Below are 15,300 nucleotides of genomic sequence, written 5' to 3'. Positions count from 1 at the left end.
CAGCACTGGGGAGCACAACTGGAAGACATCCTTGAATAAATCAATTTAAACCTGGGGCGCACTTCAACCACTAATTTGGCCAATCTGTGCCTTCATAGGCTAGTCTAGACATCCAGGCCAAGTTTCCCCGACGTGGTTTGTGCTTGGAACTACGGGACATTCAGCTCTTCTTTTGAAAAGGAAGCGTTAAGGTTATGAATTGCACAGAATAGGATGAATAGCATATACAGGATCACTTGATGTTACCGGTCGTATTCATCATCACCCACGCAGGTGAATGGTTCTTTTTATGCACACACTCAACCAGACCAGAATGACGTGGACTGTAAGCCAGTCTCCCAGAGAGGCAGATTTGTCTGCGAGGATGTGTGAAAGAAAAAACTCACAGACAAGACGCGCTGTCCACTGAAGGCTTCACCAGGAGAGCACAGGTGAAATTATGGATCTGGACACTTTTTGGAACGAAACAAATGCGCACAACGAGACCCAGGTGGACACGATGTTTCTCGTGTTCAACTGCGTCGTGCTGAGCTTAACCTTTGTCCTGGGTTTACCTGGGAACTTGTTGGTGTGTTGGGTTGTGTACAGAACCAAGAGGCTTCAGACTTGCAATAACGCGCTACTCGTCAGCCTGGCCGCCAGTGACCTCCTGAAGTGTTCCGTGGACACACCGCTGCTGCTCTTCTCTTTCCTTCATTATGAGACGGACAGTCAGGTGTCGGTGTCTCTGTGCACCCTGCAGCAGTTCACCTATGCCCTCTGCAGCTGCGTGCAGCTGCTCACGTTGGTCAGCATCAGCGTGGAGCGCTTCCAAGCCATCGCGTTCCCTTTCCAAACCGAGAGGAGGAAAGCGCGGATTCGTCTTTGGATCCTGTCCATTTGGGCATGCGGGCTCGTCTTGGCTGCTGTCTCACTCACTCTGTCCAAACAGGCTCTGTTTTACATGCTCTGCCGTCGGCACATCTGGGGGCATCGTGACGAGCATCCTCAGTACGCAGATCCGTTTGGAGCGTACGTGTTGGTGCCGGTGTGGGGATTGTCGCTGACTATGATTGTTATTCACTACGTGCGGATATTTAAAGTTGTGAGGCAGCACAGAAAAAAAGTGTTCGACCGCGGAATCCAGCTGAGGGCGACAGTGGCGGGCCACGTGTGGAGCTGGCTGAGTCTCCCTGCTTCAGCACCCCGGATAGCTCCGCCGCGCGCACTCCCCTCTCTCCCGGCTGTGGGCTCCGGCAGCCCGCAGCCTCCCCGGCGCACGGTGGTCCTGGTGGCTGAAGCCAGTCCCTCCTGTGTGGACAGTTCCGCGGGAAGCGTCCCGGGCCGACCTCCAGAGATCGTGGGGGCCGTGTGTCTCCTGACGCCCTGCGCCAGGGAGCGGGGGAAGAAACGGATGGAGGGCAAACTGGCCCAGCGTTTCGGGTACATCATCATCGCTTTCACGCTGTTCTGGGTGCCCATGGTGGTTACTCTGCTGATGAACATCATCTCGTGGCACGAAACTGACAGAGTGAGTGTCACATGCAATGCGTGCAATTGCTCATACAATAATTTCACTATATGAAAACAATACTTTTTCATAGGTATTTCATAAAGTACAATAATGCCTGATAGTTCTCATGCAGGAACATTTTGAATGCGTATTTTGTGCCCAGCTCCATCCCCCCGCTCCACACCCCACACACTCTCTCTCTCCCTGTGTTTCCCCCAGTTTCTGATGGAGCTGGAGACGTCAGCCATGGTGCTGACCTGCGTGCCGGCGGCAGTGGACCCGCTCATCTACACCATGGTCACGCGACAGTTCCGCTCCGAGTTCAGCAAGATCCTCTCCTCCATCCGTGGCTGTCCAGTAAAACTGAAGGCCTGAGGGTTCCGCACTTCCAGGCACCTGCTTGGACTGAACACTTGGTCACGTGGACTGCTGCTCTGAATGAGTAATGACTGTAATTTTGGGAACTGTAAAAACCCCTCTAACTTGACATGCATATCTGCATGCTTGCACACATATGCACATGCTTGCAGTGCTGTAGTCAGGACCATTATAATCGAGTCCATGTCAAGTCCAAGACCAGGTCCAGTCGAGTTTGAGTCAAGACCAAGTCCAAAAATAGGTCGAGACCCAGACCAAGTCCTGGACAAATCAAGTCCTATTCAAGTCCAAAACAGAAATAAGCAATACACCCTGCCCTTCTAATGCAAAAATGATAATTAAGGAGTTTCTTATTTTTCTCTGGATGAATGAAGATGTAGATTTGGAATGCATGTAACTAGCCAATCATTTTATTGGAGATCAGGTGGAAAAAAAAGCATGTTGTGCATCTTTTAAAAAATCATATATGCTGAGAAAAATCGAGTCAGGCAAAAAAAGAACTGAGTCCACATCTGATAGTGGCCGAGACCAAGACGAGAACGAGTCACAATAGGCACAAGACCAAGACAAGTCCAAGTACTACAGCCCTGCATGCTTCTGCTCACACATACACACACAACCCTATCTGTAGTGGCACACACACACACACACACACACACAGACAAGAGTCAGAGGTGTGTGAAGAATAGAGCCCACAGGTTTTGTATTTGTGGCAGATATAGATGTTTTTATCAGGCGTTTCACAGTCGGGACACAAGACAAGGTCATAAATAATATCCAACACCTGACAAGATACGCACAGCAGTAGTCTCAACAACGACAGGTGGCAGAGGAGGGCAAAGCAAAGAGTGAGAGGGAAACTGACTGAGCCGAGAAAAGAGACAATCAAAGGAGAGTACGCAACAGAGAGAGAGAAAGAGAGAAAGACAAACACAATCACAGACCTCTGTTTTTGTTGTTTGTAAATAAAAACGCAATCATTTGACACTTCGAGCGGAGAGATGTTGACATAATCATTTGAACTGTGGCTGACGCAAACCGACCTCCATCTTGAAACAGGGAAGCAGGAAAATCATCTTTTTTTTTTTTCATCATTGTCCTTTCAACTGAATCTAAAATAACAGGGAACCTCACTTCTGCCATGACCTATGTCATACCCTTGTTATAGTGTGTAACAGACTTGATGCTGTGAATATGAAGTCAATGTCTATAACCCTTCTTTCAAGTTGACACTGAAAAAAAAGCTCTGCCTGTCTGTGCTTGTTTTCTTTTTGCTCAAGTTAAATTCGCATTTCACTAAACACTAATACTGGGTCTAGGCAGCTCTTGTCACTGTGTACAGTACTAAATTACCAGCAATATCGTACTAGGTCACTACTAGTAATACCAGAGGTACAAGATCTCCTGTTCCAACTCAGTGTAGAATAGTTTTGGCTTTCTTTGGGTCGGTACGAACCTCAGAATCAGAGAGAACTACGGCACAACAGCAGCAGAGTGGAATGGGCCTCGAGGTCCTGTGTCCTGTCTGTGTGCTCTATATCAACACTTTGTTTTTATCTATGCCGGGTAGAGGTGGGTGCTTTGTGCGCTAGGACTGAAGTTGTTGTTCCCTGCTTTGGGCGAAACCCTGTCGGTGGTCTCAGTCTATCTAAAGACAGGTCTAGCTCCTGCCTGTGGAGCTGCTGGACTCAGAATGGTGTTCAAGACGAAACAGACCAACTGAGAGGCGTCAACTAAGAGGTTAGCCGAGCTTAAAGGTCGGGGTCCATAGTTCCAACAGGTTAGTGGTGGGGCTTAGATGAGAGGTAATACTAGAGTTAACATGGTTCAGAGTACAGACAGAACAGCATGTGTACTTGGTGGTGGCAGAGATCTATGGACGGCTCATCCAGTGTCCTCCAAGTCTCTGCGGGTCACCGTTACAACAGACGTCCCCGCTTCAAGTTCTCCAGAAAATAAAGTATATAAAAAAAAAAAAACAAACATAAAAAAGGAATCCAATGAACGAGAAATTCCTTGAAAACACCGAGGAGGGACAAAAAGTACAAACACCAAGTTTTCTAACCACATAGAGTACACATACTCAACAACTTTGAAAAATGCCCGCTGAGTTTTTGGGGAGAAAAACGTTGACAACTATAATGACTACTGAAAGCATATTGTTGTTCACACAGGAGGTAGGGATACAACAGGACAACAACGAGAGAGAAAAAGGCAGAGAGAAGAGAGAGAGTAAAAGACAGAGGGAGAGATAGAGAGAGAAAGAGAGAGAGAAAGAGAGAGAACGAGAGGACAGCTTCACTGGTTCTGCCAAACGATGGCCAAATATTACAAAATATTCTATTAACAATATTCACAAAGAACCCAGGCTCAGGACAGATCCGTGTCGGAAATTCTCAGCAAATGCCTTGTGCTTTTAATTAATTGTGGTGGTTTGTGTTGAAAATGTACCTTTTTTTTTGGTTTCCTTGTTAGAGAATTGAGTTATTTGAGGTCCGTTGGGCTAAAGAGCCGAGAGGGAAGAGAAAGGAAGGGAAATTCAGCGACAGAAAAAACTACAAAACAGAAAGAAATCTCTTTTCGCTCAAACAAAACAGGCACATATTGTGTAAAAGGCTTGTAGCTGCTGAGAATTTTGGACAGAAATGTGTACAATGAACCCTTCAGAGTGGCAGCTAGTCAAATATACCATACATCGAGCCATAGAGACTTCCAGAAGAATTGAAACACGAGTTTTCAATTAACTTAGACACACACACACACACACGCACACGCACACACACACTCACACCTCCTATCCACCTCCTAAGTTGTTCACAATTCCTCTATCTAGCAAACATTCACATACACACATACACAAATATGAAACTCACTAGTAACTCAGACACAGACACACCTACCATGTTTCATCTTTTTAAGAATTTTCACTTCAGTGAAATAATATTGAACCTGAAAAGGAATGGTGGCATATTTATCTCGCAACAGGTTAAGTGGACCAAAATGACACAAAACATAAGGGCACGTCAAATCAGTGGGAAAATGTTTTTGATAATATACCATTCTTCTTTCTTTCATTTTGATTTTTCTTTTCTTTCCCCTTGTATCTCCTGCTAGAAAGACCATAGGAGTCAAACTGAGGCTGAAATCATAAAAAGGTGCTTTGTGCACCGTGACACATGACTTACTCTGGGAACTCATGTCTGATACTTTGGAGGCACACTCTCACACACCCCCTCATCTAAAATGACTCACGAAACATATTTCCCATACACACACACACACACACACACGCAGACACACACGCACACATGCATGCCAGCCACACACACGAATAGACTGTATCTAAAAGCCATCCTCCGTCTGTACAGGGAGTCCATGTCATTACAGTACATGACCAGCAGAGGGCAGGCTCCACCACGGCCAGACTAGGACTCTGAATGCCTTCTCCTCCATCATTCCCAGTCCTCCTCTGTCCCTCAGTCTGTCTCAATGAGTCTTTATCCGTCTTTCTGTGCGACGCGCCTGCTCCCCGGTCTTCACAGTGCGGACACCTTCACAACGTTCTGGAGGGCGGGGCCTGCGGGCGGGTGGGCGTCGCCCTCGGGAGTGGTCGCTGGTGGTGTGGGAATGCTGATGATGGCCGTGGTGATCTGGCCGCTCTGGCAGTTGAGGGGTGCTGGCTCGTCGACGCGCATGTTCAGACTGGAGCGGCTACCAGAGAGACAGAGAGGAAGAGGATCAAGGCATGAGGATGTTTCATCTATTTTTGAACATTTCAGTTGTTAGATCTGCCTCTGAACCACTAGCCTAGAGTTGTGAAATTCTTACTAGTTTTCAGCCTCTAGGCCTCTGATAATTAATCAAATAAAACGAAAAGGGAAAATCTTTTGTTGGTTGAACTGTTCAACACTCTGCATATGCAACCTGTGACAGGGGGTCGGGACTAGACAACGCTTCGTTTCAAGGGGTCACGAGCCAAAAAGGCTGAGAACCACTGGCCTTGAAGATAGGGAGGTGGGCTTGTGACTGGGAGGTTGCTGGTTCACATCCCAGACCAGCTAGGCAAATCTAGGTGGGGAAAGTGAATGAGAAACCCTCTTCCCTCCCATAAATACTGTTGAGGAGCCCTTGAGCAAAGAATTTCTCCCCTAATTTCTCCTGCTAGTGTGGTCCAAACCTTTCCTGGTTAAATAAAGGTTAAAAACTAATGCTTCCGTCAGGACCAACTGCTCTTCATCCAGAAGTACTGGACTGGCCAAATGTAAACACTGTGATGTCAAGTTGAGATGGATTTAATAGAAGAAAGAAATTTCAACTATCTAGAATCAAAGAGCTAAAGGCTTCTTTCCAGACTCACCATTTTGCATTAATGTTCAACAATCATACAGGGATAAATTCATCATACAAGAGGCAGAGATAACAATTTCTCCACTAGCTATATTATGTTGTCAGTATTACATTATTAATACAATAGTCCATAACGCAATGCAGCCACAAGACATGTTGTGTTTCGAGTAAGTAACTCACTTTTTCTCAACTGGAAATATCTGCTCTCTTGCTGTTACTATGCTATCGCTATTCTTCTCTCCACCTATATATACTGAATGCAAAAAGTTCAGGCACATTCTGTGAGGGTTGTTGAAAGGCATTCTGGGAAATGTAGGAAACCACTGACTGCAGGTTAAAGGAAAGTACCTCAAAAAAGTAAATTACAACACTCTTACACTGATATATTGCAGTGTAAGAGCGTCCAAAGGTGGAATTTTCCTTTAAACCATTTCAGAAATTCAACATCATAACACAGAAGTTAAAGGATATAAAAGCCTTTCTTCAATTAAACTGACTTTTTGAAATCTTAGAGCGTACCTGGTGCTGAGGGGCTGGATGTGGATGGTGCTGAGCTCCTGCAAGCCGTGTTGGTGTGTGTGCGGGTGGTGTGTCAACGGGTGCATGTGCGCCGGGGCACTGGCATTGGGTAAAGGGGAGTGGCGCTTCTTGCTTCGGCGGGTGCAGCACGTGCCCGTCACGCCGTCTTGGCTGGAGAGGGAGGGGCTTCGAGACGGGTAATTCTGTAGCCCCGCCTCTAGGTAGCTCTGCTGGTAGCACTGCTCGTCCACAAACTCGTGGTTCTACACACAAAGAGGAGGGGAGCGAGAAAGGCAAAGGGAGGAAGGTATGGAAGAGAGTCATAAAAAAGATGTGGCATTTAAGACATTTAGATTTATGTCCATGTATATGGCTTGATATAGCCTCTCATTTTCTGCATCACTGCCTGGGTCAATAACTCCTTTGAGAATGTGTGATTATTTTTTTATAGGTGTGTGTGTGTGTGTGCGCACATGGGCACAAAGTGTTACTCTTTATGGTGTGTTGGACTTGGCTCAGAATCAATTTTCACCATAGTCCAGGGTTTCCTTCCTTCAGTGATTTTCATATGGGTCTTCATACAGTTTTTTTTTTCACAAATAAGCAGAATGAAGAATGAGTGTGTGTGTCTATGAGTGTGTGTGTGTATGTGTGTGTGTGTGTGTGTGTGTGCTCTGAGATGTGCCAGGCTGAAATGTACAGCTCCTTTTTGCAGTGTGTCTATATCACCTCAAACTATGCACAGCCAAATGAGCATGCTTACAGAATATGTCATATGGGAAATGCAGTGTACCGGACATCACACTACAGCGGGCTGCACTAGTCCATGCACATACATGTAGTTCACAATGCTTGGCTCATAAGCCTCATAAGCCACAACTGTACAGAAATGTATGCTTGATTACATAATCTTGGGTTTTCATGTTGATTTTAAATTACTATTTGGAAAACATAAACAACTGAAATGCAATTTATTATTGTGTGATTCTGCAAAAAAAAAAGGGTTTTTCTACCTTGTTTTAATTTGGTATTATTAGGGATATTATTAACATAATTATCGTTTGAGTGTGTGTGTGTGTGTGTGTGTGTATGTGTGTGTGTGTGTACTCACAGTGGTTTTCTCCAGACAGTGCAGCAGGTGGTGGTGCTGGCTCTCTAATAGAGAGGTAGACTTGGTTAGCCGCTGCTCCTCCTCAATGGAACTCTGTAATGACACACACACACACACACACACACACACACACACACACACACACACACACACACACACAGACACACACACACACACACACACACACACACCCTTGAATGCAATGCTACACTTTCTTTTAGGGAAGACACTAATCAGATGTGGGAGGCATGCGGCTGGTAGCTGGCTCAGTACCTGATCTGAAAGGTTCATCTTGTATGGAAGTTGCTTCAGGTAGAGAAGGAGACAAAAGGAGACAGACAGGAAGAGTTATACTAGTGTTCATAGTTCAGTACTGAGCACAGACAGCTAGCAGGGCCACAGTCATGCCAGTCAGACACATTGAACATTAGCATTCTGACCCTGAAAGGCATGTCTGCCAAGATCAGTGGAGCCAGCACATTGATCTGCGGCGGAAAGGAGAATTGTGGCACAACTCACTTCGAATGGATATATATAAAATTCATATAAACATACCCATCCTGACATTTTGCCCCCATCTCTGTGATTTCATACACTGGCTACAGGCAACTCGTTAATGACTTGTTTTCCATATTCCTTGGGTTTTTGTGCTGTGGCCTGTTTACGTGTATATTTGTGTGTGTATCTGTGCGTGAACAAGTGGGTGCTATTTCTAGTCCTGTGGTGGCTTGGATATGAGGCTCATTTCCGAGCAGTGGTGAGGTGAGTCAGACAATGAGTGGGCTGTGGAGTGATGTGAGCCCCGTGGACCCTCTGAGAAAGTATAGGAACCAGGACAAACAACCTAGCAGCCATTAGATGGTAAATATTAAGCAGTCCGTTGGCTCATATTTGCCAGTCCGTATGTTTATATTTGTTTTATTATCCCAATAACTCATGTGATTGTCAAGCCTTAGTATAAGAGCTGAAGAGCTGGCGCATGTAAACAAAGTATCCTGTATACAGAAGAGTAAGATCATATCCTGATAGAAACCAAAACATGATAGCTGGGATATGCTAATATTATAAAGCTTTAAACACCTTATTCAGTTAACTGTTGCTTTTTGTGGTATATGTAAACTGTGTTTCTCAGGTAATATTTGGAATAGTCTATTCTGTTGATTTATATTTTGCAGGATATTTGCGAACTGGATATAAAGAGTCATGCCCTTATATATGCAACACCTTATCCTGAACATGACTGTAAGCAGGATAAGAGCTAGTGCACAGAATACTCTCTGCACAAAAACACACTCATTGTCTATTGTAAATATTTGCCATAATAGCCTTAGCCTGAGCCTTGGAACATTTCTTTTCAGTACATTGCAGAATGCCATCATTGTGCCTGTCAGAAGTGCAGCAGTGTTCCAGATACACAGGCTTTCAATGGGTTGCATCAGTCTTCCCCAGTAGAATCTGTGGTTGAGCTGTTTATAAAACACAAAGCTGAAAAATACTGCCCTGATCCTGCAATGCTCCGCAGCACTGCCGAAAGCGAAGTAAAATGCCATGTTTGGAAGATTTGTAGTAGCAATTTCTGTTTGTTAAGCGAGTGTCTAGTTGTTGTAAGCAGAAGCCTCTTTGCTGAGAAGGTATATTCCTGCGCTGATGACTCGGTTTGTCCTCGGCAAGACGGTGCTCACCTGTGTTCATGTTGCTTATCTGTACCTAACACAGCAGTAAAACACAGGTGTGTAGGCTGAGTTATTTCTGTCCTCCCCTATACCTGCGACTGGAACCCCATATCAGCAGTCTGACTGGATGCGGCTATGGCTCACCACCCAGGTGGCCACCGTACTCTGCAGAGCGGAAGCAGCTAGATCTGCTGAGCAACGAAACACACTGCACTGTACTGTACTGTACTGTACATATAGCAGATAGGTGCCTTAAAGGGATATTTCAGTTTGATAACAACTAGCATTTTATTTTCACTGTTTAGCATGCGTAGCCGATAAACAGCTGACCTCTGACATTAGCAGCCAGTAGGAATCTGTAGTTACTACCAGTAGTGAGACTTTTAATTTAACTGTTGCTATTTTAATTCCAAACTCGCAAAATGAATGTTTGAAAAAATGATGTGACACTGGACACAGAGAAAATGTGAAAGCTACATATATCTGTGCAGACAGTACAGGTGACTGACTGCTCATGAATTCAAATGGCTATATATATATGTAAATAAGTAGAAAAGTGAAATACTGATAATGATGCACTATCACTATTGAAAATGCTACTGGTTGGATGAGACAGATTTTTAAAAGAAGACAGCAGGTCTTTATGGTAATTTTATTTAAGTTTGAGCATAAGTGCTGGTACCATTCTGTTTTTGTCCCTGCAATTGCTATTGAATGAATACAGAGTGAGAGAGAGAGAGAGAGAGAGAGAGAGAGAGAGAGAGAGAGAGAGGGAGGAGAGGAGCACTTGTTTTTTGTTTTTGTGCCGTGTCGGCCCCAGGCCAATGCAGTGCTCGTGAACCGCAACATTTTGGTGAGGCAAGAACATCCTTGAGTTGTGTTTACATTTCCTGCTGCATTGCCTCAAGTCGGTTCCTCAGCTGGGCTCAGAGATGCTCACATTAGGAGTGGTGCTTATCTACTCTGATCACAGTTAGCCGCTCTGATGAGATGCTGTCTGCATTCTAAGAACTGATAATGAAAGGAGAGGTCAGCAAGGCATGCGTCCAACTGCTTAGTTACTGAAATCATCAAAATCTTAGGAGATAGGAGAGGACAGCAACTCTGTGAGATGGACTGAGGTCAGGGTTTCTGTGACGTCAATTCAGGAATTACTGTTGGAAGTATGACATGTGGGGTTTGAGTTAATCCTCAGAAAAGGTCAGAAGAGCAGACACCAAAGTGCTGTGGTGTCTCCGGTTCAGAGGCTGGTCTTACCGTGAGCTCCAGGGCTTCGTTGAAGAGGCCGTTGCGCTTGCTATGGAGGAAGGCGTTGGAGCTGCCCGCCTTGGATATTCGTATCCTGGCCAAGCGGGCTTTCTGCAAAGAGAAAGAAACCATGGAAACCACTTGTCAGTCACTGCCTTAACCATACCCTATGTCAAAATGATTGGGTATCATTCTGACAAAACCCACTGGTTTGAGTCACGGTACTTTAGCGTGCTTGAACTTCAGGTGGGACCTTATAGTTCAAACCAAACACATGCCACTAAAGCATTTACTCTGATCTCCTGTGATACTGCTGAATGATATACGGTGACTACATGATAACTCATTCCCTTGGTTGACAATCAGTCAGTGAGGCAGCTAGGAGTAGTGCAGGCAAATCTAATATGAATTACAATGGTATTAAAGTGTCACCCTGTATTGAAAATACTGTATCCAATCTAATGGGCTCTGTTTGTGCTGCTATGTTAGGAATTGGACTTGCTCCATCGCCTGGTGAAGTGCCTCGGTTTTGTTTATGCAAAATAAATCAAGGAAATGTCCAGGCCCATAATGCTCTACATCTCCAGTCCTGACCCACTATGTTAGCGTCGGCTTGAATACATCTTTACTAATCAACCGCGTACAGCGCGGCTGGTGCACAGCCCAGTCTCTCTTCCCAGCGTCTCTCCTCTGAAGCAGTCAAGAACAAAGATGAACAAAAAAGAAGAGAGCGAAGGAGAGGAACAAAGGAAAGCACAGTGGGCCTTTGAGTGAAATCCCCATCCATCAATAACATATACTGCATGTGGTCTGCGAGCTGCAGCACAGGGAATGGATACACACTGGCCTCCACTCTCTGCCTAGTGTGTACTGTAGCCACTGTATGGGTGTGTGTGTGTGTGTGGGAATGTGCGTCTCAGTAAACCTCTTAGTTACCAGAATGACTGCTTTTACATAATCTGAGTCACTCACTTCTCAAAGGCCTGCCATTTTCCTGTCAAAGTCGACTGCTGCGTGTCAGGCTAGGTGCAGCAACAAAGCGTGTGCATTTCCTCTGTGTACTTGCTTTGCTACACATAGAACGAAGCATTCATCGAAGAGAAATAAGTAGAAGTATAATATGACTTGTGTAAATTATACATAGACAGACAGCTCGTTTACTGGGGTGCCCACACCCTGCTAAGGGGTTAATACAGTGTGTGTGTGTGTGTGTGTGTGTGTGTGTGTGTGTGTGCATGCCTGTCTGTGTTTATGCATGCATGTCCTGTCTACACAGCCTAATTTCCATATATCTACATAGGCTCCATATATCAGCAGAAATACCTGCTCAGTCCAACTCGGGCACAGCTAGAGTATGGTAATATATGGTAATACAGGTTCGTCCCTCCACTTGGGCTCCATTTAAAGCGGGGCAGTGTAGATTGGCCGGCAGTTAGCTCACTCTTACTAATCCTTTAGGACTCTAAACTGTTAAATTTAAAAAGGGAAGAGGGATAAACAGGGTTACTAATACAGATTCATACACAGAATCACACATACACACATTCACTGTGACTAATCTACACTATAGCAACTATAGCACCAAGATGCCCGACTAACTCCCTTCTCATTGTTGTGCTGAATCGGCATCTTTATCTTACACTCTATCTTTTGTCTCTTTTGGCTTTGCCTCTCTGCACCCCCTCCCTCCCTTTTCTCCTTGACAGGTATTTCTCGCTCTCTTTGTGCCCTCACACTCTAACACCTATGTACCTTTGTGCTGGCACAGCATTCCCACAAGCCTTTGGGATAACCCTTCTTTATGTTCTGGCATTGAGCTCGGCCAATGGGATTGTCTCTCCGGGGTCATCGTGCAAACAGGAGCCTCTGACTCTCCTGTGCCGTGGTTATGGTTGCCAGGCAGCGCAGGGGTAATGGAGGAGGTGTTAAGAACTTGTCCCGCTAGATTGAATCTACTTCTGCTGTTCTCTGATAGATTCTCGGGGCCTTTGGGACCCTGGCGCCCGTGTCTAAGGCCCATCTGTGCTTCCAGGCACAACCGCTGCACGACAGATTGAGCCTGAATTGCTGCTGAAGCATCATTGTGAGCAAACAGGAGGGTAAGGGAGCCATGGAGAAAGGGCTTTCATTAACAGACACACACACACATGGACTAGCATGTGGAAGGTGCATGGGGAGAAAGAGCACGCACATTCCAACACACAGAAGCAGACACAGATACAGTCACACACATACAAACACAAAGACACAAACTTGGACACACACACACACACACACACACACACACACAAACAGACAGTGTGGAGAGTAAATTGCTCAGTTCTGTTAGAGAAGATTGCAATCACGAAATGGAAACAATTTCTCTGTACTGTGTGTACGGTGACAGTATTTTCTGCCACAGAGACTGTTCTCTGGGTCAGAGGTTCACAGAAAGAGTTGCCATATAAGGGATAATACAGCATGAGTTTGTTAAATGATTTGAATGGATGACACTGAGGCACAATTCTGCGGTCCATCCAATTTGTTTATATACACGCCAGATTATTATCCCACTTATACCCTGGTCACTTGCCAAAGACAATAATATTTTCACGCTTTTCATATTTAAATCCAAAACATTTTACTCGCAATATCTCTGTTTCCTTGGTAACAGGTAAGGGTCTGACTAATACCCGGAACACAGTAACTTCTGTCCCATATAAACATGCGATTCTTATGCAATAGAGATGTTACTGTACTACTCCAGCAAACGACCTGGAAACACAGCAGCTTTCTAGTCCCAAACATCCAAAATAATGGACACTCTCCAACCAATCACATGTTCGATGTTCGATATTGCTGCTTGAAACGGTCCAGAGGTTTTCCACACACCCCAAGTGTCAATATATTGATCCAGACACTTTTTTTTCTCTGTTTTCCTTCTTCCTGCCATGGAGCCGCGATCTAGGATCAATCAGGCTTCAAAAATTCCGGCTAATGATGCAAGCCAACACAAATGCTTCATTTAACATCACTTGCTGCCAGCTGAGAGATCCAAACTGGCATATCCTCAAATGATAAAAAAAACAAAAAACAGTTAGATATCCGCTTGGCTCCAATGCCATACTACATTGAGCACAGCCCGCAAGTTATGTTAGAAGTTCAATTTTTAGCTGAGAGTAAAAGTTTAAAATTCATGGCACCTGGTGAGTTACAACTTTGCTAAACTGCATGTATAGGATTTGGCTTAGTAAGAAGTGGAGCAATGGAGCTAGGGGACTGGATTAGGCTCTGCCTCAGGCCTGCCTCGCAACCACACAAATGAAAGAGGAGACCATCTGACAAGGAAGTCCACACACACATCGGCACAAACACACACACACACACACACACACACACTCACAAACACACACACACGCACACACCTTAATAGCTATGGAAGAGCTTTTTCTTTTTCTTTTGGACTTGCCACTCATCTAAACAGTTGCTTTTACACATGCTGACATTTCTGCCACAGGGAAATAAGTCAATTACTTTCTCTAAAGTATGTTGCTTTACAACAGTAACACACACACACAGACATAAACAACAGAGGGACAGAGACCTGAGAGAGCGAGAGAGACAGAGAGAGACAGAGAGAGAGAGAAAAACCCATTCTTCACTCAGCATATTTGGGGAAAATGGACAGATAGAAAGTCCATCTGGGACAAGAATTGATTCTGAGCAAATCAAGTCCTCAGACACCTCTGGCCCACAGATATCTGCCTGTGCAGCAAGGAGAGCTTAGCCTAGGCCTGACACCACTCGGAGAGAAAATACATTTGCTAAGCCTGGATTACCTCCTCTTTATAGACACCATAGAGGTACAGCACAGCTCTGCAGGATGGCCTGATGCTGTTGTTCAGGAAGTCTTACAAAGGACACGATTCATAGTAGAACCCTTGACCCCCTTCAGTGAAATCCTCTGTCAAGATCCCTCCGTCTCTCTCTGTTTGGTCTGTCTTCTCGCTATGTGCAGACAACATTATTGATTGTCTAGAAGGGCAAAACACTCTCAGCCAGGAGTCAACTCCACCTTTTGACTTCTTCAACTTTCTAAGGGAGGGCTAGAAACACGAAACACTGGTGCGATGATTTAGGGTAATGTCAAACACAGTGAATAGAGACAGAGAGACACAGAGAGAGAGAGAGAGAGAGAGAGAGAGAGAGAGAGAGAGAGAGACCAATAGACAGTAATTTTGCTATGCCATTTGAGGACGGACCTCTGGTCAAAACCGGAGAATACAAAAGACTTTCAGTGAAAGTGGGAAAAAAGATAGGCAGTAAGATAAAGATGGAAATTGAGTTTTCACCGAACTGGGAACAACAATGGGGGGCAAACAATAAGAGATATGTTTAGAGCCTGCGGCGCTAAGCCTGGGGCTAGATTCATAATTTACTGTGAAGTAAATTTTTTGGAAGAAAAAGCCCACACAGTTCACTGTTCATCTGTAGACTACATTTTTCTTTGTGGTGTACATTTGTGGGTAGTTCACAAGAACTACCCACTGAAC

The 15,300-nt window shown here is 44.9% G+C and overlaps 1 protein-coding gene and 1 long non-coding RNA gene across 2 annotated transcripts in view; one reads left to right on the top strand and one right to left on the bottom strand.

Annotated features, from left to right (window-relative positions):
• Positions 1-1,385: 1,385 nt before the first annotated feature.
• Positions 1,386-1,886, top strand: LOC144542295 (uncharacterized). The gene is made up of 2 exons (XR_013507147.1): positions 1,386-1,510; positions 1,712-1,886. It is a non-coding gene; the product is annotated as an uncharacterized LOC144542295 (long non-coding RNA).
• A 3,520-nt stretch (positions 1,887-5,406) lies between these two features.
• Positions 5,407-15,300, bottom strand: part of kcnd3 (potassium voltage-gated channel, Shal-related subfamily, member 3) — an 81,379-nt gene continuing 71,485 nt past the window's right edge. The window contains exons 3-6 of the mRNA XM_071921058.1: positions 10,785-10,879; positions 7,848-7,938; positions 6,737-6,999; positions 5,407-5,581 (exon numbers count right to left, since the gene is read on the bottom strand). Coding sequence (XP_071777159.1) covers positions 5,407-5,581; positions 6,737-6,999; positions 7,848-7,938; positions 10,785-10,879 — 624 coding nt within the window. The remainder of the gene's footprint in view (positions 5,582-6,736; positions 7,000-7,847; positions 7,939-10,784; positions 10,880-15,300) is intronic.

This window comes from Centroberyx gerrardi, chromosome 14, assembly GCF_048128805.1.
Source record: "Centroberyx gerrardi isolate f3 chromosome 14, fCenGer3.hap1.cur.20231027, whole genome shotgun sequence".
Taxonomy (NCBI): Eukaryota; Metazoa; Chordata; class Actinopteri; order Beryciformes; family Berycidae; genus Centroberyx; species Centroberyx gerrardi.
This window is presented reverse-complemented; position numbering and strand designations above follow the sequence as displayed.